The 25048-nt window shown below is 44.6% G+C and overlaps 1 protein-coding gene across 2 annotated transcripts in view; it reads left to right on the top strand.

Annotated features, from left to right (window-relative positions):
* Positions 1–25048, top strand: part of AGGF1 (angiogenic factor with G-patch and FHA domains 1) — a 321895-nt gene that overhangs the window by 203352 nt on the left and 93495 nt on the right. For both annotated transcript variants that reach the window (XM_069223545.1, XM_069223537.1), the window contains exon 10: positions 16752–16917. In XM_069223545.1, coding sequence (XP_069079646.1) covers positions 16752–16917 — 166 coding nt within the window. The remainder of the gene's footprint in view (positions 1–16751; positions 16918–25048) is intronic.

Here is a 25048-nt window from a genome sequence, read left to right as displayed (position 1 = left end):
TGGAATGCAGCCCGCATGAAGTCTCTAGTGACTCACATATCCTGAGGGTCAAGGTGTCGACTATCCTCCCCAGCGGAGGATTCTGCACCCCCAGTGATTCCACCGCTGTACGTCGTGTGGAGGCCTGCTCTAGTAGGGATTTGAAGTAACTGTCTTTTTGCCCTGTGTGAGTAATTGGCTTGTTGGTTGACTGGGATGTGAGCCCTGATCAAGCAGTAACCACAGGTCTTTTCAAAATAAGGTACAAACAAACCCCAGATTGGCTCACCCTTTGGTAGCTTGCCACAGAGAAGTCAGGCTTAACTTGAAGGCAGTGTTTAAAGTATTTGTGCAATATTTCAAACAGTAAAACAATGAGAACACCACACAAACAGGATCCCACACCAGGTTAGAAAAATAGATCTTAATGTAATAAATAAAACGAGACCAAAACAATAAAAATCAAATTTTTTATAACTTGAATTATGAATTTTTAAAGAATAAACTGTAGAATAGTGCTTAGAAGCAAAAAACGCTATCCAGGGGTATTTGGTTGCGCCGGACCGGGACAAAGTCAGAAGTTAAGGCTGACCGCGATGGAAAGCAGTCTAGCTACAGGGACCCAGGTAGGCCTGCTGAACCAAAGTTCTTTGAATCGTGGTTTCAGAGTGTTGCGTGGATCCAAGGCAAAGATGCATCGTGCAGCTGATGCAGTGTGTTGGTGCCAAGATGCGGCTAAGCTGCGGTGCAAGATCCTGTTGGGTTGTTATGAGGATCCCGTCAACTGGGCTTGTAATGTGAAGGCCTATGTGAGGGATGCACTGCACAGTTGAGGCGATGCATCAGTTCCGATGAGCAGTGACGTTGAAATGCGGAGCTTTGGTGTATTAGGTGAGGCTGCTATCGGTGAGGGATGCGAGGACCTGCTCCGGAGAGGCATCCCGCAGTGACAGTTCTGAAGGTGATGTGTCAAACCCAAGATGCTGGCTGTGGCGATGATGCACATTTTCTTCTTTGGGTCAGATCCACGCAGCAGAAGGGATGCGTCAGTTCTGTTCATGGATGCACTACTCAGCCATGAAGATCATCGGTTCTGCCTGAGGATGCACCGCTCAGCAGGGATGATGTGTCCATCCGCTGGGAAGCACCTCAGGCCCACCTGCAGTGGTCCAGGACTGGGATGGCACCACTTGGCCGGGTAGACTCATAGATGGCAGAGTGCAGTTGCAGGAGCAGGGTGATTAGAAGTTTTTTATGTCCCTGAGGTTTTACATCTAGAGGCCAGTCAACTAACCCTTGGGAGTCACTCTGGGTTCTGGGTTGGAGAGATGCAGGTTTATTCCTCACTCACATGCAAGAAGGCAGCAGCAACAAGTCAGCATAGCAAAGTAGGAGTCCATCAGAGTACAGTCCAACAGAGTAACAGTCCTTCAGCAGCACAGCACTGCTTCTTCCTGGCAGAGTATGCACAGGTCTAGAAGTGTACTGAAGTGGTGTATCTGAAATCCATTTCTTATACCCATTGGTGCCTCTGAAGTGCACATATTTCCTGCGATGGCTCCAGACTCACTATAGAGGGTTATGCAGCCCTTTGTGTGGGCATAACACAGCTTTTGTGGACATAACACAGTAAGTGAGGCTGTGTCCAGTTCTTCCCTCCCATTCTGCCAGGATGGCCCATCAAGTCACACCTAACCTCCCTTTGTGTATCGCTGTCTAGGGGAATTCACAAAGCCCAGCTGTGACCCACCCCAGACAAGTAAACAGAGACAGGCAGTAGGCGCCAAATGGCCAAGGCAAGAAAAAGTGCAACGTTCTAAAAGTGACATTTTCTGAATTGCAATTTAAAATTCGACTTTATCATAAGTTAGGATTTTAAATTGTGATTCCAGAGACACCAAACTTTGGGGGGGGGGGGTCAGGAGGGGATATCTCTTCCCATTTGGAAATTACACTTATAAGGTGTAATAATATGATAACCCTAATGTTAGCCTTGTAGTAGTGAAAAACAAATTTGTTTTCACGACCAAGACACATAAAACTAAGAAGTACATTTTTAAATACATTGCACCCTGTCTTGGGCCTACCCTAGGGGTGACTTATATGTATTAGAAAGGAAGGTTTGGGTCTGGTAAAAAAAAGTTTATTTTGCTAGGTCGACATGTCAGTTCAACACTGGCCTGAGACATGTTTAAAAGGCTGCTTAAGTGGGTGGTACAATCAGTGCTGCAGGCCCACTGGTTTCAATTAATTTACGAGCTCTGGGCACATGTCGTGCACTTTACTAGGGACCTCTAAGTAAATTAACCATGTCAATTAGGGATATCCCAATATTACCATGTTTTAGGGAATAATCACAAGCACTTAAGCATTGGTTAGCAGTGGTAAAATGCGCAGAATCCTACGGGCAGCAGAAATGAAGTCAGCAAGAACAAGAGGTCTGGCGGCAAAAAGACAGGGGAAACCACACTAAGGATGTCAGGTCTAATACCCTGTCTTTCATCATGTCTGACCTCCAGCTAGTCTTCTGCTATTCCGCTGCTATTGGGTTGTCAGGGGGAGATTATGGACTACTTATGTCCAAAGGCTGCAGAAATGCTTAGGTCGTTCTGGTCAGTGGTCTCCACCCTCCTCTCCCCTCGTGAAGGGGCCGAGTGGCACAGATTTATGGGCGGGGCACTGAACTGCTGGGTGCCCCAAGAGCAGCTGCACCATGTCGCCCCAAAGGTGACCAGATGGTCATCCTGACGATTCTATGCTGGCCTCGTCTTTACCTCGGGGAGGGTCTGCTATATTCAAAGTCCCCGTCTCTAGAGGCACGCTCCATAAGGAAGGCCGCAGTGCCGGCATCAAGTGATTGCATTCAGTGGGTGCGCAGGGGACAGGCAGAGCCCATGTCAGTAGAGTGGTCCTTGTGTGCTGTCCAGTGGGCAATTGAAGGTAGGGTGGGCACACCCTGAAGCAATCAGGCGCTTCTCAGGCCCCACTGCCTGCGTCTCAGCCTGTCCAGTCACTCCAAGGTGCACCCCTTCTGAGGCCCTGTCTCATCTTGTTGCAATCTCTGGGGACCCTGTCACCAAGGGCATCTGCTACTGGGTGTCACGTCGGCTCTATCTCCACTTGCTCTGGCTTCTGTGGGCTATAGACCGCGCTGCTCAATCCCCACCACTGCTTGCTCCTTTAGCAAGATGGTGGATCAGGGTAATCCAGCCTGCAGAGAAACCGCGCCGGCCAGGCAGGACATACTCACAGTCAGCCACAATGGCGGGGATGAGAGAAGCTACAGCGTGCCTCGGCCAGAGAGCCACTGCAGGCCTCGCTTCCCCTCATCTCATGGGTCCTCCGTCAGCAGGTTAGCACAGGTATGTAGTCACATTCTCCTGGGTCACACCATACGGTCAGGCTCACCAGCAGCCACCACACCATCCCTGCTCTGGCACCTCCAATCTCTCGTGGACCACCCTACTCCAGCCATACTAGCCTCAGGGTCTCTTGGTGAAGCGGTGATTTGGAGTCATCTCAAGGAGGTTACTAGGTATCTCCACATATATGTAGAGCCTTTGGGAATGTGGATGCGGGCCCTTGTGTGCTGATATGGAGAAGAATTGTGCCTCGAGTCAGAGCTCCTAAATCAGGCGTCCGACCTGTTCGACTCCCGGCCACGCCTCCCCCACTTGAGTTTTTTCATCAGCGTTCTCCTGCTAAGTACTTTCAGCATTATAATGGGATGAGCCTGTGCGTTACTGAAGTATACTTAAATGTGAAATAATGTTTCAAGCTATTTTGGGCATTATGTGGTGCACTTCCATAGATTTACCATAATTCATCTGCCTTTCTTCTCAGGATAAATACATTGAACACATTACACATATGCTTTCTTTGTGTAAAGACTACTAAAGAACACGCTTTATTAAGTGGACATTGACACTTTTATCCAACTCCTGACCTTACCCTACACTTGATGCTGCCTGTCTCATGACAATGCCCTGCCTGCCTCTTGGCCTGTTGAAGAGCAGTGCACGTGAAAACTGTAATGGTTTACTCAATAATGACACCACACAAGCATTTTCAATGCAGTCGGTCTCGTAATTGCGAGAGTTAGAGCTTTTGGCATTGTAAATGACAATAGGCCTTATTACTACCTGGACGGAGGGGTTTCTTCCATCCCAAATGTGACGGATATCCCATCCACCATATTACGATCCCATTATATTCAGTGGAGATCCCAATACTGCAGACGGGATATCCGTCACATTTGTGATGGAGGAAACCACTCCGTCTAGGCGTAATAAGGCCCAATGTCTTTTATCCATGTGTTTTTGTCTGGAGTGGAATTATGTGGATTAGATTGGAATTGTTAGTTGTAGAATTATACGGGTGGGACAGTGATGTGGAGTGGATTTGTGAAGTGTAGTTCTGTGCCATGGCGTGCAGTGGAATTATGTGGATAGTCATTATGTGGTATTGTGTGTACTGGAATTACGAGTAGTGGGATTTTGAGTCATGGAGTGTAATTATGTGGATTGGTTTTTGTGTTGTACAGTGGTATGTAGTGGAGTTTAATTATGTGGTGTGCTGTTGAATTTTGTGGGATGATGTGGAATTCAGTGGTGTGGTTTGGATGTATATGGTGTGTTGTGTAATTGTGTTGTTGAGTTGAATTATGTGGTTTGTTTTCAAATTATTTGGTACCTTGAGGCTCTGCTGTTGGGAGGCAGCCGGGTTGAAAGTGAAGTGACCTAATTCTGCCTGAAGCACATTCTAACAACCTGACATTTTATTTACAGCAGAAAGGTACAAGGGACTTGGCACACACTGGTATCTGCACAACTGCACCAACAAAAGCACTGAATGCATGCAGCTGCCCAGCTGCCATGCCCTGTTCACATATATGCTGTGCCAAGGAATCAACAACCAACCTGCTGTATCACAGCTAAAAGGAATGGGGAGAGGGCAGATTTGGAGGTTGCTTCCTGCCCTCTTACCTTGATGCACAACAGAAGGCATATCAGGGCTGCCTCGCCCCTTTCGCCAATAACGGGGCATCAACATGAAATGGCAGCCACTTAGTTGAGGCTTGCCTCCAAATGTTAACAATGGTGCATCGCAGCTGCAGGAGCATCACTTATTTTGCGGGTTATTTGAATGCCTGCATTCCAATACAGCGTGTCTGCGGTCAGTGACAGACTGTATTGTCTAAAAGTGATGGGGCTTGTGTGTGGGGAGGGGGGAAGAGGGGCATTGAGCCCCAGAGAATTTATTTTAAAGAAACAAGATAACACTGTAAACTGTTAAACGTGTTCTCCTTCGGTTAAAATGACAAAGGCATTAGATTCTAGAAAGACTCTAAACTAATTTAAGGAAATTACTCCTTTATCATCAAGCCTGACCTCCTCCATGGGTATATGTTCAGAAGGCAAGAGAGTTTGTGGTTGATATCGCCCCTCTTGAAAAGTTAAGAAATGTGAAATTGAGAAGAATTGAAGTAAAATCACACAAGAAATTGGTAAAACTGACTTATTTAATATTATTCCACTGTGATTACATTGCTCAGCATGCACATGTGAAGGTGTATATTACTGTGCAGTGTTCATTGCTGTGCAACACACACAGAAGATTGTGCTCGCATTTGCACATCCAGTAGATTTGACATCATCAACCTGCCCTGACTTGGCAGCTAATGCCGATTGCCTTCTGGAACTTTAAGTCTAGCCTGTACAAAGGGGGGAGTTAAAGTACAAACCACGGAATACAGTGCTCTTTGTCTGAAGCCCCAACTTGCTGAAGTGGTCATTTAACATGTAGGGCCACTTTGCAAATGTGCAGAACACCACAGAACAGGCTGGTAAATAGTTCCAGCTGGTTAAGTAGGGTGGTGTAGTGCACACTCAACAGAAGATGTATAATGGTTGGAAATTCCACAATCAGAAAGTTTCGGCAGGCTTGATGGTCCATGACATTCTAGCTGAATAATAATAACTTGTGTATGCTACAGTTTATTGCCCTTTCTAAGCACTACAAATAACAGCTTTTACAATAACGAATAACGAAGCTTGGGCTTGCAAGGCTGTTTGCCATTCAAATTCACAATACATCATAACTGCTGTAATCTGACCAGTGCCACTGAGGGTTGCTTTCCTTGAGGACTAAACAGAATAAACTAGGCCACAGGGCTACTGGTAATCAAGTTAGCACAGTGATGCAACATGGTCTGTCAAGGCACTGTGGGGAGCTGTTGGAAGAGGAAGCACTGTTTCAATGCTGTTAATTATGAATTCACATTATTTTATTATTGTCAGTCTTCGCATGGCAAGCATGACTAAGTATTAGTGCCTATCCAACCCCCCTCTGTGGTGGCTGTTATTCGCTGCCTAGTACACCTAAGTTTGCGGTGAGTGATTGATATATGTCAAAATGACATCTTTTAATTCACAGGGAAACTTTAAATGGTCCCCTAATAATCACTTTAGCTTGCAGGTGCTGTAATAGAAATGTGGACAGCAGAGGGTTTATGGTTCGTGATTCGAGCTCTGGCACATTTGACAAACTGTGTGATCTTAGACGCTTGGCTGCAGAGCTGGAGACTGGTCACATTTAGTCAAGAAATGTACAATGCTTTGGGACTGTTGGAGTCTGGGAAAACTGTAACACAAAGAGTTGTTTTAAATGACAAAACCCACATACCTTCTGTTCTCTAATAATAAGAAGCAAACTTACTGGGCTGTACAGTTAGGTAAGTGTAAGTGAGCAATGGTGGAGTGGGAGTAGAGGGGTTTTCAAATAAAACAAGCTGGAAGAGGCAGTATGCATGGACACATGGTAACCTGGCCTGACAAAATGCTTATTTAGGAAAGGGAGTTTTAGAACCTAGTTTATAAAAGGTATTCCTAATGACCTCATTAGTACTGTGCAAAAACAGAAGGTTCATGTTGCCCAGTCTACCTGTCAAATTGTTTCACTACAGAGGGGGCTGGTAATGTCGGGACCAGGAATCAGCTTTGGACCGTGCACAGAGGAAACAATTGAGACAGCTGATGAGAACATTCTCCTGAACAAAGAGAGTCATGCTCAGTTTCATACAATATAAAAAAAAAATTCTTACCAGGTCCACTTGTGGCTGAATGGAGGGCACTGAGCTGCAAAGGCTAGAATGCTTGGGAGAGCATGAACTCTTCAACTGCAGTCCACACTCCCCTCAGACACTCACACTCTGCTACTGTACAAGCTAACAAAGTGAGACGGCGGAAGCAAACAACTCAATTCTGCACAGTGTAGAATCAAAATTGGTGATAAGATACTGTGCAGGCTTGATTTATTTGCTTCCCGTCTGCAGTCTCTACCCCACCCTTTGACAACTCGTCACAGTGTGGGGACTCCACCCTATTCTGCGAGGAGTTGGCAAAGGGAGGGTTAACCCTGATATCCACACCCTGATTAATGCGAAGCCCCTAGCACTGCAGGGCTTGAGACTGAAGCGCTTAGAGCTAACTTTGCCTCCACACCATCAGGGGCTCGAAAGCATCCGGGAGCACTTAGCTTTGCTAAGCTGATGACTTCACAAACCACAGGGCTGTGAGATCGGGAGCCCAGAATGTTATTTGCAGTAGGATGTTACATCTGCACATGTGCATAAACAATCACATTCCTAAACCCTGGCCTGATTGAAGTGAGCGTGACGGGAGGGAGAGTGGGTGTACCTCCCAGTCAGTGATCCGACCCTATGTGTTTCAGTGTGAGCCATTTTTTGTTTACATTTTTTAAAACTACAACCTGCTCACTAAATCTTGTTGAAAAGAAAACTACATTTTGGCGACGCTCCTGTTGGGAAACTGCCCCTGCCTACGGTAGGAAAAGGCAAGGAGAGGTGCCAGGATGCTTGTTTCCAGTCCAGGGAAGACCTGGCCTAGCAGTTCGGGCTGGACTGTTCCCATAGGGAACAGGGTCAAGACTGATTTGCATATGGCTGGGTCCAAACTGGAATGGCATGGGCAGCAAAAAAAACGATGGATTTAGGCCCAGATCACTGTACTGGGGGTGAATGTTTGACAATGTTCAGCATTCCGTCCATCACTTGTTGTTTTTGCTTTGTCGCCCTAAGTGGGAAGGGTATGCCCAGACGTGGGTCCCGTGGTTCCCATGCCACTGGATTCAAGCTAGCCTGGCTGATGAGGGGTGAAACCCCGAAACCGGTCCCAGGATGCTTGTTTCGAGTCCAGGGAAGACCTGGCCTAGCAGTTCGGGCTGGACTGTTCCATAGGGAACAGGGTCAAGACTGATTTGCATATGGCTGGGTCCAAACTGGAATGGCATGGGCAGCAAAAAAACGATGGATTTAGGCCCAGATCACTGTACTGGGGGTGAATGTTTGACAATGTTCAGCATTCCGTCCATCACTTGTTGTTTTTGCTCTCCAGACAATCTGCCCTCTTGGAAGCATGCTTAGCAGGCAGCAGGTGAAGGCAGCCAGGCTCCTCTGCTAGTTTCAGTGACCCACAAGATAACATTTACAGCCCTGTTTACACAGGAGTAAAAACACAGAGCCCTCGCTTCTACAAACATGCGCTGGGCTGGGCTGGCCTGAAAGAAAAGAAAATGGATGTTCGACGAGCCACTGGGAGACGAGGACAACACCGTGATGAATGCAAAATAATGTCAGGGACATGGGAAGAGGTGGAACAGGAGGAATGCTGCAATAAAGCAGGTAGGGCCTGAAATACCTACAGTGTAACAGGAACAACAAATAAATTATAAAGTAGACTGCCAAAGCAAGAGATAAATAACCAAAGCAGATCTATATAGTGGTTAGTCACTGCTCCAAAAGAGAAAAAGGAGGGACAAAGAGGCAGGACTGACCACTTGCAAGCAAAGATTTTTAAAGAACACAGAAACAAACAAATGAAATCGCCTTAAGCCCACAAGAAGTATAGTAAAGTATACAAGAGGTCATATGCTTACGCTTGACCTAAAAAACCACAGAATGGTGAATCGGAATTAAATCACTGTAAACAACTTCCTGCAATCAGGTGCTTCTGTTTGTAGAAGAGCTGTTTGACACGCATGTTTGTTACAAACTCAGCATAAGATAATTATGCTAATCCCATCAGAAAAATATAGATAGCTAATTATCTTCAAATAGGATACAGTTTCAAGTAGAGAAACTGAGCTTCTTTATGTGATGCTTTCCCACGATGAATACGAAATTATGTGAAACATGCTAGTAAATGAAAGGTGTGTAAGAAATTAAAGTCAGAAATGTGTTACTTCGAAAAGATAACATGATTTTGATGCGATACTTCTGACCGTAGATTACTCACCTTTAGAATATCCCTGGTGCTAGGCTGAATTTTAAGGATTCTCCGGGCAATCACTTCTGCAGATGTGTGTCTCTAGTGCCTCAGTTCTAGTCACAACTCTGAGTTGTGTGAGAAATGTGCTATCATGCACCCAAAAGCTATCATGGAGTGGAAAGTAAGAAAAGGTCTCACTCAAGGTAGCAGTCTTGTTTGTGCCCCAAGACACAGGCCTTCGCATGCTCCAACTCCTGCTCAAAATCTCCAGGTAAGTCGAAGTGGAGCATGTGCCATAAGTGTATAAAAACTAAGGGGGATTCAGCTCCTTTGAAATACCCAAAATAAGGCAAGGAGTTTTGAGGACAGCACACCAAGGATCCTTTGCTTTCAGTATCTTACGACTCTGGAGTAGAACTATTTCCTTTCCCTGTTCCACAGCTGGTCCTGGTGTGCCCCATGTTTCCTAGACTGTCTTTGACCCACAGCAGGTTAAAGCCATGCTGCGCATTTTCAAGACACTACCACCTTTCTCTGGAGCACCTTCTGACACCTTGGAGCCTCAGGGGCTTCCTGTCAAACTTCCATAAGTAGGCCCTCCTCTATCTCAGACAGACATCTCAAGATCTGGTTCCAGGACCATACTGACAGTGAGTCTACTCCAGTTACAAGGTCCACATCAGTCCCCTCGATCCTGGTGACACATCCAACTTCTGACAGAACCGGTTCAGACGCTGGTCTCTCAATCTTAGCCTCTGTCAGCCCACCATCTGCTTATGTCACACCTTGAAATTATGAAAGAGCAGCCAGTAATGACTGCATGAGACCCTCAGGTTCTTCGCAATGCCAGTATTGTAAGAGGCTGAGGGCCTTTTACAGCTTTCACTCTTACACGGTCCCATTCTTGCAAACATTTACTGATAGTGATCAGAAGGCGGACAGTTCACTATTGAAATGAAAGACTGTGTTTGGACCTACAAAATGCAAGCAGGTTTGACACCTCCTCAGAAACTGAGCCAGACTCACTACCCTGGTCCAGCAACAGAAGAAAGCATCTCTTTAGTAGTAGTAGTGTTGGAACATCAGACAGCTGCTTTTATTCGTAATAAATCTAGTTTACTATCTAAAATACTCCAAACAGGGCCTTTGTACTTGGCCCAACCAGTCAGTCGACCTGTGAACAGGTGAAACAAACGGGTCCCTGATGACCCTTATTTCTTTATGCCTGAAAGCCTTGTAGTACAGGTGTTAACGAGCAAAGTATTGTCGCTTTTAGTAAGAAGTTGTTTTCCTCATCCAACCTGACCCTTTGCACCTTGAATGCTCTGCGTCTTCTGGGCAAGTACACTGACGCATTGTCAGACATGGGCAACAAGATCTTTCTATTTATCCTGGAGGACCTCTGGTTGTCACTTGTCCAAACTATTATGGTTGGTTCCAATGCAGTAAAATATGTACTGTGAGCTGGCTTTGATACCAGCCTTGAACCTTACTATCAGCACCAGCTTCATGCTTACATAGCATGCTTAAGTTCGAGCAACTAGATTCTGGGGGAACGTCTGGGCATCCCTCATGGACATGTCCTTTGATGGATAAGGGCTATTCAGGGAGGAGGCTGATTCATTGCTAAAGCAATTTCAAGATAGTCACAGCACGATCCCTGGGTAAGCCCTCAAATTTCACTAACATTATATAAAGGCTACTTGAGATGCTTTCCATAGTGGTAATGCCATCATTCTCTGCCAGTGCAGCAACCGACCCAAACTTTTCATGGAAGAGGACATGATGATGGTAAAAGTCTATTTCTTCCTCCACCTCTGCTGAAGGATCTCTAGACTGCTTTGATTTGCCCTTCAGCTGGTTCGAGCAGAATACAATATTTCCGCCCCTCTCTGCAGCAAACCCATCATTTCAGATAAATGTCAGACAAATTTGTTTTTCATGAACAGTTTTTCATTTTGTCCCGTCTTCATTTTTTTTCATAAATCTTTTTATTCAAGTTTTGTTAAAGTTTAAACCACCGTCACAATATAACATTTATTCATAAGGAGAAACTATCAGCTGAATCATCTTCAGTGAATGCATGCCACAGAATACATATACATATGTATTACACACTCTGGTCTTTAGCAACTGCATTTTATATTATGTATGAGTTTTAAGCGGGTCCATCCTAACAGTCGGGTCCTTCAACGCATCTTAGTTCAAAACATTTTACAATGAAGATGACCATCCCATGCCGGTAGTCTTCTAACAGGTAATCAGGCCTATCAGGCAATCGCAGTGTATATATAAAGAGTACCTCTGCTTCATAATGCGTGTGTTTCGGCATATCTCGAGATAACACATAATAACATTAGTGAGTTTATTAAACAGAACCAGAGCCTGCTAACAGCGCCCAACCCACATTCAACCCTCCGCCGCCCACCTGACGTATCCACCCAGTCCCTCCCGTTTTCTAAAGACAGGAATATACAACAGCTCAGACTGCTAACGCTAATGGAGTCCCTACAACAGGATAGAGAACCACTCCCTCCATTCCATAAACAATGCGCTATGGACATCGTGCCTCTCGGTTTCCAAATTGCCAGCAGGTATATCCTGTAGTGTCTCAAGCTCAGTAAGCATATTTTCCCAGCTAGCAGATAATGGGTACTTGCGCTGTTCCAGTGTATCCTCCCTACGCAGTACTGCCCCCTCAGCTTGTGCGCATACCAGGACAAAGCGCAGCCACGCCCCCAAAGGTAGGCGGTTCAGATGCTTTTCATCTTTTTTGTGAGGAGGCGTTTTTGTTGTCAACAATCCCAGGTCCAACACAGTTGCCTTGCGCTTACTGGGCCCGGGGAATAATCCCAGTAGGCAGGCTTTCCAGCTAGTTAAAGCTGGGCTTGCTTGCAGGTGGAAAGGTGAGAAACCACATCTTGCCAGTAGGCACACAGTGAGAGGCACGACCACATCATGTGCAAGAAGTCAGCTGCAACCAATGCACACCTGAGACAGGACGCGTCTGTCTGGCGAAAATACCTGTTGATCTTCTCAGGAGAGAGGGATGCCCTGGGTAGTATGTAAAATTGTATCGGGCGAAAGCGCGCATTCTGCATTACATGTGTAGGGCTTGCCTGTGCCATCTCCTACTCCCTATTCCTAAAAGGTCTAGTGAGGCCGTCTTCCCAGCAGGCGCACAAAGCAGCATGTGCAGGTGTGGTATGTATTTGTAATGCGCTAACTAGCCAGTGAACCAGGTGTGCGCCCCGACCTATGACCTGCATATATTGGATCATCAGGTGGGTTGGTAGTTCCTCCGATATATCTCCCCAGCGAAAGGATAAAGATGCTCTCAAGGAATTATACAGTAGAAACTGTCCCGGCGGTAGACCAGTCTCCTCCACCAGAGTGTCAAAGAGAATCAGTGTGCTCTCCCTATATAGATCCCCCAATGAGTGTATACCGGCTGCATGCCATGACTCTAGCTCTGCTGTTGATGTAAAAGTAGTGTTCCTGGGGGTGCCCAGTAAAGCCAGCGCTGGTGCATATGAAGTTATTGATCGTGTTATACTCATACTCCTTCGATAACATCAGTGTACCACCCTTGAAGAGATTTTGGTACCCTGGTGCGCATGTTTGGGTGGAATAAATGAGATATGCTGGTCAGTGTCCATTGTGGCCTCGCTGTGGCTGTGTCTGATAAGTGGTGACCCGAAAGCCAGTAGGTCACCCACTGTAATTGAGCGGTCAAATAATAGTATTCTAGGTTAGGCAGAGCTAAACCGCCCCTGTCCAGTGGTGCATATAGTTTCCCCATTGCCACCCTGCAGCAGCCAGTATTCCAGTTGAACTCCCTCATCCTGGGCTCTAACTACTGGAAAAACTTTGCTGGTATGTAAATGGGCAGGTTGGAGAAGTGGTATGGAAGACAGGGAGGTACTGCTATCTTCAGGAGGGCCACTCACCCCACCACAGACAAAGCTAGCGTCTGCCAGAAGGTCATTTGTGCGCGGATGGAAGTGACCATGTTGCCATCATGCAAATCAGTATCTGAGTGATGTATTCGAATCCCAAGATATCTAAAGGTCCTAGGTTGCCAGAGCACTGGGACACCAAATAGCTGCAAGGCCGGATCTCTTGACTGGATGAAATGGGAACAAACACAATTTGCCCCAGTTAACACCCAGACCCGACACGGAGGAAAATGTTGCAGCACTTCCGCAACTTCAGCAGGTACCTCCGGGATGGATCTAAAATAATATTTCTTTGAAAATAGGTTCTGCACAGACATTTCTCTCAATGATCCAACTCTGTATGTTTTTTATTTGTAGTAATGGTGGACCATTTAGTTCATTAAGGAACAAATCCTCATTCAGGGAACTTGTAACAAATAACAGGTTCAGCTGTGAATATTGAGGAATTCTCCTAAAACATATATTATTCCCTTTCATTTTCCTTTTTCTCACAAAAAGCAGTTTATTTCGTAGGTTTGCTTTGTTGTGACCACATCTTGTCAACATGTGTTTCAAGGTTTGCAAAGAGCTTCTTACCACATATCTTTCAGACATCAGATGTTTCTGAAGATCATATATATATTGTTTGATGGTACTCTGTTGTTCGATGAGCTTTGATTTCTGTCATAAATCCTTGTTTCCTTGGAATATAGAGAGCGACATTGTATTACTGTAACAAGACATTTTTAGCAAAATTAACTCCAGTGCTGGCCTATGCTTCTAGAATCAGCAGTGTTAAAATCTTGTTTTTAAGAGCTCCACAGCGACTGCATCTTGTAAGGCTTGTATGCATTTGTTGAGTTTTTCTCATTAAACTTTGGGCCTAAGGGGACATTATTTCCTGGGATAATGGATAGATTGCAGCGTCAATGGGTGCTTTGGCCTATTGTAGTATCTGTTGTTGTACATGCACTTTTCTTCCTTGGGCCTAAGGGGACATTATTTCCTGGGATCATGGATAGATTGCAGCATCAATGAGTGCTTTGGCCTGTTGTAGTATCTTTGTTGCAATTGCATGCTTTTCGATTCGATCTCTAAAATTCAACATGCCCTGTAGCAACTCTGCAGATCATCTGGTTATTTATAATTTCCTTCACCTGGTCACATTCTGCTGCAGGTTAAATAATTATTCTCTGTTTCATTGCTTTTCTCAGTCATCTCAGAAACCCCGATCGATGCACTCTCCTTGTGGATTTTTGTAGCCATACCATGTCTTTCTCTGCTAATTGACTGCCTTATTTGTCTGGCTCAGTTTGATTCTGAGTGTAAGATAAGTGAACTAAGCCGAAAAGAAATGCTCTCTTCTTCAGGGGTGTGGAATTCAATAAATTATCTGCTTGTCCATGGGACAGGATGCTTTATAAATCTACTTGTCCTGTAAAAATAAAATCTCCTTGTCCCTTTGGTAACATGTAATGTGGCCACAGGTTATGGCAGCAATCTCATATTAGAGCTCTGATAATAACCTCTCTGATTATGACAGGGCTCGTATTATAGTAGGGCTTGAATGCTAGCAATGTCTTTAATTTTCCACCTTTCCACAGAGCTACATACCGGGGGAGGGATGTAGCGGTAAGCAATAGTTCAAAGGTTGGAATGCCTTTTTAGTCTGTGCAAACCTATTAACTTGCATGTTTTAAGGGTTTTCAATAGCTCTTCTGTAATCATTTCCCATAATGACAGAGGCTGGAAATTTACTCCAGGGTTGTGAAAAAAGTGCTTAAAGGGAAAGTGAACTTATAAACACTAAGCAGATTTTCACATGAGCAGATCTACACCTGCATATTTGCTAAAATACAGTTCACAAATATTTTCTAGGACTACGAATTCCTGGTCTACTTCTGTATATTCTTGTGAATTCAGGAAATACGCAAAATCTTCACTAATGCAAAGACATATACCATGGGTGCACTTTTGTGGCATTCTTTAAGAATTGGGCCCCTAATGATAGCTGGTGTTAACTAAGACCTTTTCTTTTATTAAAATTATATTTCTGTCCATCTAACAGCTGGCTTCACTGTGGCTGATCCTACTTGCAGACCCCACTCCTACTCAGCGCCTGGATATACTCACACGTGACAAGTTCAGTGCTCTACAGATTCATCTTAAATTACAATTATCTCAATTTGCCCTTTCACAAGGAGCATACTGGCACACAAAGTAGTTTTGTTTAGTGCCAGGAACTACTGTGGCAATGTGTGCTTATCGCAATCAAAACATACTTTTGCTTTTTGCTTTAACAATGCTGAGGGCCTAGCTGCTCCCACAACAATAAAGTTTTACAAAAGCCATGTCGAAACAGACGTGCATTGACAAAACCAAAAGACTGACCACCAGTGTTGGACCTATGAGCTTTGCCAGTGCTTGTTTATATTCATGTTTCCCATAATCCTGCTGAAACTGGTTACACTGACTTTCCATTATGAATATTTTTTGCATGCATAAACACATTTTACTAAAAGATGCTTCAATGAAATGGTACCTAAGTTTCACAGTAGTTTAGCAAAACGTTTTTTTCCTATTTGTATTTTTTGTAAATATTTTATTTTGAAAGTGAAAAAACCATCAATCTTTCATTCAAGCTTATGCAAAAATTTACAATTGATCAGACAGCATTCTGAGAGCATTATACGTAGCCTCATATTTTAAACTTTGCAAACGTATGTACATGTTTTTTAGTAGTAACCACTATCAGTAGTGCTGTCCGAGCTTACAACATTTATTTAGAATGCTCACCTTAATAATAAAGACTTGACATTAATGAACCTTAAATACAATTTTGAACAGCGTTAACATATGTACACATGATCTCAAATGCAGACAATTCCTTACCCTGCTGTTTAATGTGGTACTGTATATTGATAGCCAATGGGTTTGTGCTGCATGGGCTGAGCCTACTTGTTCCAAAGACAAAATAAACTTGAAAACTTGTTGTCCTTGACCCCAAACAATATGTCCTGGTGTCGGGCTCTAGGAATTCCACACTCCTGCTTCTTACATTCCCTAGCTTGTTGTTCACTTCAAACGGAGTCCTCTTTCAAAGCCCACGTGGTGTGTTCATCCTGTTAGTCAATCCAATAATACTCCGTTATTCGGCGGCCACTTGTGCTATTGGGCTACTGAAGGAGATATAATGGGACTGGCACAGCCTTTGGAAACAAATGTATTTATTTTGTGGTTTTAGCGTATTCCATATTGCCATGAGTGCCAAGTTATTGTCATTCGTAACATCAGCAGACGTACATAGGTTTGGTGTTCATAAGGTGCACAAGGCGGCAATGCAGCTGGGGCATTCAGAATACCATAATAAGGTAGGTTTAACTATAAGAGACTAAACGGGTTGGCTATTATGAATTTATCCCTATATACCTCTAATCTTCATATTATTATTTATTTGTTCATTTAAATGTGGTGCTTGTTTGCAATCCATTTTGTTTTAAACCCCATGTTTACACTGAGGACTAATTTCAATTTTGTTTTCAAATAGCCAGCAATTAAATGTGACCCATATGTGCTGGAGCACGGGGATGAAGTAAAGATTGGGGAGACAGTGCTTTCTTTCCATATGCACACAGGAACTGAAACGTGTTTTGGTTGTGAACCTGGGCAAATCAGAGCACACCTGCGACTCGATAAGAAGGAACAGACATTAGGTAAGTTTATATAGGTTTACGATTTAAGACAGAAAGGAAAGAAGTATTGAAAATCAAAGTTTAAACATTGGTTACAAATTTATATGGAAATCATCTCTTCTTGTTGGATGAAATTGAATATGGTAAACTGTCTCTAGAATAGAAATGCTGAGCTAAAATAGTGGTGAAATGCTGCTAAGACAATGTACCTCCTGTGACTAGTGTTTCCATGGTGAATGTATTATTTTGTTTCCCTGTGTACCAGGAGTACTCCAGAGATTTTTTCTGAATTCTAGCAGAGTCTGATATTTTCCACAGAAGTAGGAGCATTTCTCCTTTACCCCACTAACTTTTCCCCATGCTGAACAGCAGCAATGCTGGTGTACAACATGGCTGAAACATATTGGCAAAGCCAATAGCTCTTGCATAAGTGCTGTCTCTTGGCTTTGTCAGTGCTTGTTGTGATTTGGTGTAAAGCCTTTAAGTCGTTTTTGAGAAATTAAGGTTCAATTTTAAGATCTGTGGACTCTGCAGAGACTTTGTATATTTCGTTCTGGAAAATCTCTGTGGATCCCACACATCTTAAGATAAGATAAGATCTGATTGGCTGCCAACACATCAACAAAGATGTGGTGGCAGCCTTTTTAGGACTTGGGTACTGCGTCCTCAGTCCTGGAAATAAATATAAAAGATATAAGGGGAGCTGGGTAGGGACACCCATCCCTCCCTAGCTGGGCCTAGTGGTTGTCCTAGAGGGCCAAAAACATAAGAGTGGTCTCCTCTGTTTTGGAAAAAGAACACAAGAGTTTCAGAGGAGGTGGGAGCGCTGCAATCTGTTTCATAAATGGGAGGGCCCGTGCCCCCTCCCTCTATTTAAAGCCCTGATAACCTCATCCCCAGGCATGATATTTAATTAAAGGGTGGGGGGACGTGGGCCCCCCCCTCCCAAGCCTTCTTGAGGCCCCGGGAGCCCAATACCCGAGCCCAATAATAAAGTAAAGGGAAGGGGACTTGTGACCCCTTTCCCTGAGCCATTGTATGGCCATCCCCTGGGCTGATTCTTGGATAGTGTCCCGTGGACCCCAACTGCCAGGACATTGTGGTTTCCCTGCCTGCAAGAGCATGGGCAGGGAACTGTAATGAGCTTTCACCTGGCAGGAGCAGAAAACTGCTCTCACGGGGTGAGAACACATGTTCCCTGACAGTTCTCTCACGTGCAGGGAAACACAGAATTGCTCCTGTCCATGGGAGCAAAAGTAAACTGCTTCTATAGGGTGGGAGCAATGACTGTTCCAGCTGCACCTCCATCTCCCAATGTCTGACATCTTGTGAAGTGCCCCAGGTGGGCACTGGTCACCTCACTGAAAACAAATAAAATAAAATAAAATAAAATGCAGACTCCTGCAAAAGCAGGGGGCCGAAGTGTCCCTGGGGCACCTCTCCCTCCCCTCGCTCCCCCAAAGACCCTCCATTTAAAATAATAGTGTGGCGTTCCATGTGTGAGCACTGGGGTACGTTTTCAACCTTGGGCCCTGAAGTATGTTATAAGAGGAGGGGGGACGCATGGCCCCCATCCCCAGGCTGTTGTCATGCCCCGGCCCAAAGTTGTTTTTAAGGGGGGAAGAGGCGTGCAGCCTCTTTCCCAAGGCCATTTTCGTTCCCAGTGACCCTATTCACAGATGACCACTGTATTTTCAAAGGGAAGGAGGTGCACAGTAACCCATCCTGGGGCCAACCCACGACTGAAGGCCCTGCACAGCATCAGGTTGTCTTCCTTTGAGTGGGGAGGGGTTGGGGGGTTGTTGTGCAGTTGTGCACTGGCCTTGCGGCCAACCCCCTCTGTGCACAGCCATGGGGGCATGCACAGTGTGGGGTTGGCTTCTTTTGGCGGGGGTTGGTCAGAAGCACTGCTGCTCACGGCCAAAGGCCGTGCATATCATGGGGTTAGCTGTCTTTGGAGAGTATTGGCCAGAGGCCTGACTGCTGGCCAAGCACTGTGGTCAACCCCCTACCACGCACTGTCGAAGGCCATGTGCAGCATGGGGTTGGCCACAGGGCCTGGCCTGCAGCTGGGCCCTGTGACCAACCCACCACTGCGCATGATCAAAGGCCCTGCGCAGCGTGGGTTTGCTGCCTTTGGAGGGGGCTCGGCTCCCTCTGCTCATGGCCAGTCGCGGTGCTCAGTGTGGGTTTGGCTTCCTGCAAGGGTTGACTGCAGGCCTGCCCCTGTGGCCAACTCGGCGCCACACAGGGCTGAATGCAGCATGGGGGTGGCTATCCTTTGGAGGGGAGGTTGGGTGCATGTGCTGAATTGGCCACAGCGTCTGGCCATAGGCCAGGGCCTGTGGCCAGTCCCCCGTCACGCGCAACCAAAGGACCTGTGCAGTGTGGAATTGGCTTCCTTTGGGAGGATTGACCACAGGCCAGGGCCCGTAGCCAACCCCCCGTCACGCACAACCAAAGGACCTGTGCAGTGTGGGGTTGGCTGCCTTTGGGGGAATTGGCCACAAGGCCTGGTATTGTGGCCAAGGCAGTGCGCATCATGCAGTTAGCTGCATGCGGGGGTTTGGCCATGGGCCAGTCATGCCCTAAGGTAACTACAACTCAGCCCTCGCCATGCACTGCTAATTACATACATACAATGTTGCCAATGACATATATTCTATGACGTCATTGATAATATCCATTGAAAATGTCACTGCAGCTTTTGCAATGAAATTATTGATGAGAAAACTGAGTATGGTTGGGGCCGCTAGTTGCAGTTACCTTAGGGCATGAGTCATAGTTATTTGAAAATAACAAAGGCTGGTGAATTTCTGAGGTTTTTAGAGTTTAAAATGTTATGTCGTTGCTGAACATTTAACCTAACTATAACATTACTTTAACCTTTGTTTTTTTTTTTCCATGGACTATACAGACATGCACTCTTTTGAAAAGGTCTCTTCGTTGACATCATGTGTGTCTAGCTACTTCTGTTCCTCACTCCTCACTGTGTTTTAGATTGACACACCTAAAATGTATTTGAATGTGGAGGTATGCTTTTGATTCTTTCTGTCCTCTATTTCAGACTCAAAAGGAAAAGCTCCTTTCTGTATTAAAACATAACATGATTGTTTTTACCTTTGCTGTTGTGCGTATGTTAGTAACTCTATTGCCTATTGATTTTTTTTTTTTTTTTTTTTTTAAGAAGTCTTGATAAATTCTGTCAAAAGGGCCACTTGAAAATGTCATTAAAGTCCAATGCCTCTAAATTAGCTGTGACATTTATCTTGAATAGGATGGGCTGAGCTTGCGCTGAGCATGGTGTCACGATAGTGCAAGCCAAATGTCACAGGGCAAGAGCCAGTGTGAGGCTTAGATTGAGATAGAATAGATGTACATGGTAAATTTAGAAACTCGGATAGAAGTTATGGCTAAGCATGAAGTGTATGCCCTACCTTTGCGATATGTCTGTCATTATGGTAGGAAGTTGACGTTCACTTCTGAGTCAGTGGCCACATTTTTTATTATTTATATCGCATTAGATAATGAGATGTGAAAGACAATGTTTATTATGCAAATGGAAAAAACACGACAGTTAAGACCATTATTTTTCTTGTATTTCTTTGGTTTCTGGAAAGCTCATCATTCCATCAGCAGGCACCCTGATGCTTAACCTCACAGATATACAACGAAGATACATTCGAATATGTTGCCTCTGGTTGTCCTTAATGAGAAAGGGAAAAGTTTCCAAAAACTTCCTAAATTTCAGCAAGTCTGAAGAAATAGAAATGGGCAGAGATTTCCTTTTGACAGTGTCAGCTACGTGAAACGCTCTGACTTCTGTTACATATTTTAACCTTGGGAATTTGGAGGATAGTCGCTCATGCTGATCTTAGACAACACTGTTGCTTGTACCATTTGAAATGATGAGACCGTGGGGAAAGCGTAGGGTCATGGATAACTTTGTGCACAAGTCACTTGCGTACATGTAGCCAGTGTAAGCAGTGCTGGGGAGATATGATCACTTCTTTGCAAACCCATCACAAATCTAACTGCAGGGTTTGTGGACCTTCTCTGTAATGCATATTGTGGTAGGTCCCGCTACACCGCTTTACAATAGTTTAGGCGTGCAGAGTCAAAAGCATTGATCGTTTGCCTCTTATTAGAGAAAGTAAGTAGGCTAAAAACTGTTTCAAAATCCCCCCATTGCAACGAATGAGATGCTTGTGCTGAATTAATGTGTTGGTCACAGTCAGTCGGAATCCAATTTTACATCGAAGTTTCTGGCACAAGTTAAAGCCCTGGTTTACATATGACTGATGATATGAACATGACAGTGATCAGTAAAATAAAGGCAATAAATAATACATGCATACATCAAGGCAATAATTGGCAACATACTTGCATAGTAGATATGGAAAAGACATATTTGGATGACGGAATGAGTTTCCTAATTGGCCTGCAGCACACAAACTATTTCATAATTCACTATTTTCTCACTGTGGAGTGTGCTCAGAAAAGTAAGGCCAATTTATTTTCTTTTATGTCGCTGGTATTTTGAAAAGCAGGTAGCTAGAACTAATATGCCGGGTGTGAGACCTTTCCACAGAGGGCTATAGGATATATATGCGACTGGAATGCCTCAAGCTGTACTTTCATCAAGAGTCTCTTTCTCGGACCTTCTATACAGTTTCTCAGCATATGATGAGAAAAGCAAGCCTTGTGATTTGTAACGTAAGGTGTGAATCGAATCGTGTGATTTTATTTGCACGTTTCTCTAATTGCGTTTCTTTTTAAGTATTTATATGAATATATGAACTTATTCATATACTATTAGTCTATGAGAAAGAATTGTTATACTGTGAATCCTTGTAAATGAAGTGATAAAATCATACATTGTAAAATAATCGTAAAAAGCTCAAAAGCAGAAATAAGGCAAGGCACATGACGCGACGATATCTAAAGCTTTAAACAGGTCAAGTACAATCAAAGCTGCCTGATGGTCTTCGGTGGCAGAGTGGTATAACACATCCAGTACAGCTTCTACCATAGCCTCTGTACTGCAGCTAGGCTAAAAGAAGGCTTGCATTTCATAGAGAGAATTATTACACTCTACCCAGGCATTTGGTTGGTTAACAAAATGCTTTTTCAAGTAACATGGCAGTATAGGGAAGATGTGAAATCGGTCGATGATTAGAAAAATTCTACTAATCAATAAGAGATGGTTTCTTCAGCATGGGGAATGAGACTCTGCTTTAAATTAGTCAGGGACTAGTCTAGCTGTCAATGATTCATTCTCTTTTGTGCAGACTTGTGAAACGGAAATGGGAGTTTTTTTAAGCTTTGCTGGAAGAAAGTCTACTGGAAATCCAGACAGGTGACTGATCAATACGAATTTTGCGAAGTAATTCTTAATGGAAATATGAAATCCATTTGAAGTGTTCAGAGTTACTAAAAACGGGGAGGGTTCCACTAATCGATTTTATGTGTTGCTAGATTTTTGGTGATTTAGATCTTTTTCAAAATATCAGCAACTTGATTAAATTTTTAAAGACGTTGCAGAAACCCATTGCTTTTGCGGATCCCTTTTCTCGTTATTATTATCAAAAAGAATTGCTGTTCTGTTTGGTGCTGATAACTTTGTAGAGAGTAAATGGAGGCCGTAGACGTTTTAATGGCACATTATATTTTACATTATATGTGAGCCATGTGAGTTTGGCAGAGAGGACATAATTGTTTTATCTCTGTGTCCTAAATTGCAAGTACTCTCACCAAAGATTCTACACCTTAAGAATATCCACAGGCGTCAGACTGGATCCAGAGTATTTTCCCAGCAATGCTCCTATGGACCAATAGGTGTGCCGTGTGGCTCCACTATGGCTCAGTCCCACCCAGGGCATTGATAGCAGTGACCCACATTTAAGCTCAAACCCCTGCATGCTGATGTCAGTCCCTTTTTTCCATGCTCTTAGATGCAAATCGGAGCACAGTTCCCAAATTTGTCTGTTTTCTGACAACTTCTAAATTATGTCAGATAGTGTGCTAGGAATGATATTGTCCCTGAAAGTGAGAGAGTTCAAGCAAGTGCCAGGAGCAGCTGTCAGTTCCAGGACCCCACACGTCTTGTGCCTTTGATCATGTAATTCTTATGCACCCAAAGGTGATCCAGGAGTGGGAGCTGAAACTCTGTATATAAGTCACTGGGTCATTCATGTTCCTGTTCAAGGAGTCAGCTACCTCTCCAGTTCCCACTCAGAGTCTTCAATTAAGTTGAAGATGCGCCATGAGTGCAAGAAGACCAAGCGAGGCTCTAGCCCTATCCTGCCACTCCAAATCAGGTGAGAAGATGCAAGATTTTTGGTCAAAAAAATCATACCCCACATGTGCCTTCTGACTCCGATCTAGTTGCACAGTTGGTCCCAGCACACACTGAATTCCCCAGTTCGCTGCCAACCCTGCAGCAAATTGCAACTTTCAAGGAGGCCATGCTGCAACTTTTTAAGATGTTTCCATGTCCTTCTGGCATGCCTTCGGGCACCATGGAAGTGCAAGAGACTGCAGTTGGACTTCTGCCGGTGGACCCTTCCTTGTCACCAGCTGACTCCCTGGAACCTGTTCCTAGACCTAATCCAATTTCGGTTCATACTTCCCCTCCAGCCCCAGAATCCATGCCATCCCCTTCCATGCCAGCCCAGAATTAGGTCCCTTTGCTAGTCTCCGACTCCGAACCATCACCGGCTCTCTGCAGCTCAGGATGGGCTATACCTGGATTTACAAAATGCCTGTGGGCTGGGTACATTCCCAGAGTCTGAGCAAGGCTCACCACCTGAGCCACCAGTGGAAGAAAGTGCTTCTTTCGCAGTAGTTGTGCAAAGGCACAAAGGTTATTGATTTACAGTCACCTAAAGTTCAAACTATGGTGTGTTAATGGAGGTTATTCTGTTTGGTGCAACTTAATCTGAGTCACTCAGTTTTGTCATTCAGCGACACCCTTAGGGCCTCTTGGCTCACGACATGCTCTGGCCCTCTGTGTGGTCATTGTGTTGCCACTCAACATAGACACCCCCTGTGATTCAGATTTTTCTGACAAGGCATCCTGTGTCCGAAAGAGTAGTTGTTCAGGTGCCAATAAATTAAGTTACACCGAATGCCTCTCTAACAAACTTGCCATATAGTCAAAACATATTGATGGCTTTAGAAAGAAAATGTTCTCCTCAACTCGTTTAGCCTCAAGATCTGTGAACATTTCATGCCTTTTGGACAATTTCACCCATGCTTTATCAGACATGGCCAGCGTGATCTGCCTGGCTATACCAGACGCCCTCAGAGCCTCACTGGTGTAAACTATACATGATGGCCTGGACACTGTGCAGTAAATCTTGGACACCACTGACTTTATGATCATAGCTATTGCAGCCAGTTTATTACTTAGAAGGCATCCCTAGATTCATTCAACTGGGATTCTAGGGATATCCAGGTGTCCCTTATAGGCGCGCCGTTTGATTGCTACAGATTGTTTGGGGAAGATACTGATTTGGCTCTCGAACTATTTAATCATAGTCAAGCTATAGCACAATCCTTCGGACTCTTGTTTCCCACCTAACACTTTAACCCTTACATCAACAATACAGACGGCTTAGGGGTAATTCTAGGGGACTAGCCTGCAGACAGAGCCAACCTTCCCTACCTGTGCAGCAGTGCTATGTCTTTTGGCGCTTAGGTTGTAGTGGCAGCAGAGGTTCTTTGATCCAGAAAGGTCACCTCTCCTCTAATACCTCCTTGTGTGCTACAGCCGCTGCCAAGCTAGCTGCTTAACTTGCCCTCACAAACACATATTCAGCCAGGAAGACGCAGGATACAACATTTCCTCCTTAGCTGGAGATCCATCATATCGAACAGGTGAGTTTGCAAATCATTCAAAGGGGCTACTCTATGACTTTAATTCAGTCACCGCTCCCTTTTCCTCCATCATCAGCGACTGATAGTCACTGATGATGGAGCAATCCACAACCTTGCTGCAAGAATTCAACCTTTTGCTGGCCAAGGGTGCTATCAAGTGGATTCCAGCTTGGTAAGAGGAGAGAGGGGAGATACTCATGTTACTGTAAGGAATGAGGCTCCTGCCCTACACCTCACCCACTGAATGCCTTTTTCGGAAAGGCAAATTCAG

Source organism: Pleurodeles waltl, chromosome 1_1, assembly GCF_031143425.1.
Source record: "Pleurodeles waltl isolate 20211129_DDA chromosome 1_1, aPleWal1.hap1.20221129, whole genome shotgun sequence".
Classification (NCBI taxonomy): domain Eukaryota; kingdom Metazoa; phylum Chordata; class Amphibia; order Caudata; family Salamandridae; genus Pleurodeles; species Pleurodeles waltl.
Note: the sequence above shows the minus strand (reverse complement) of the source record. Positions and strands in the feature narration are given on the sequence as shown.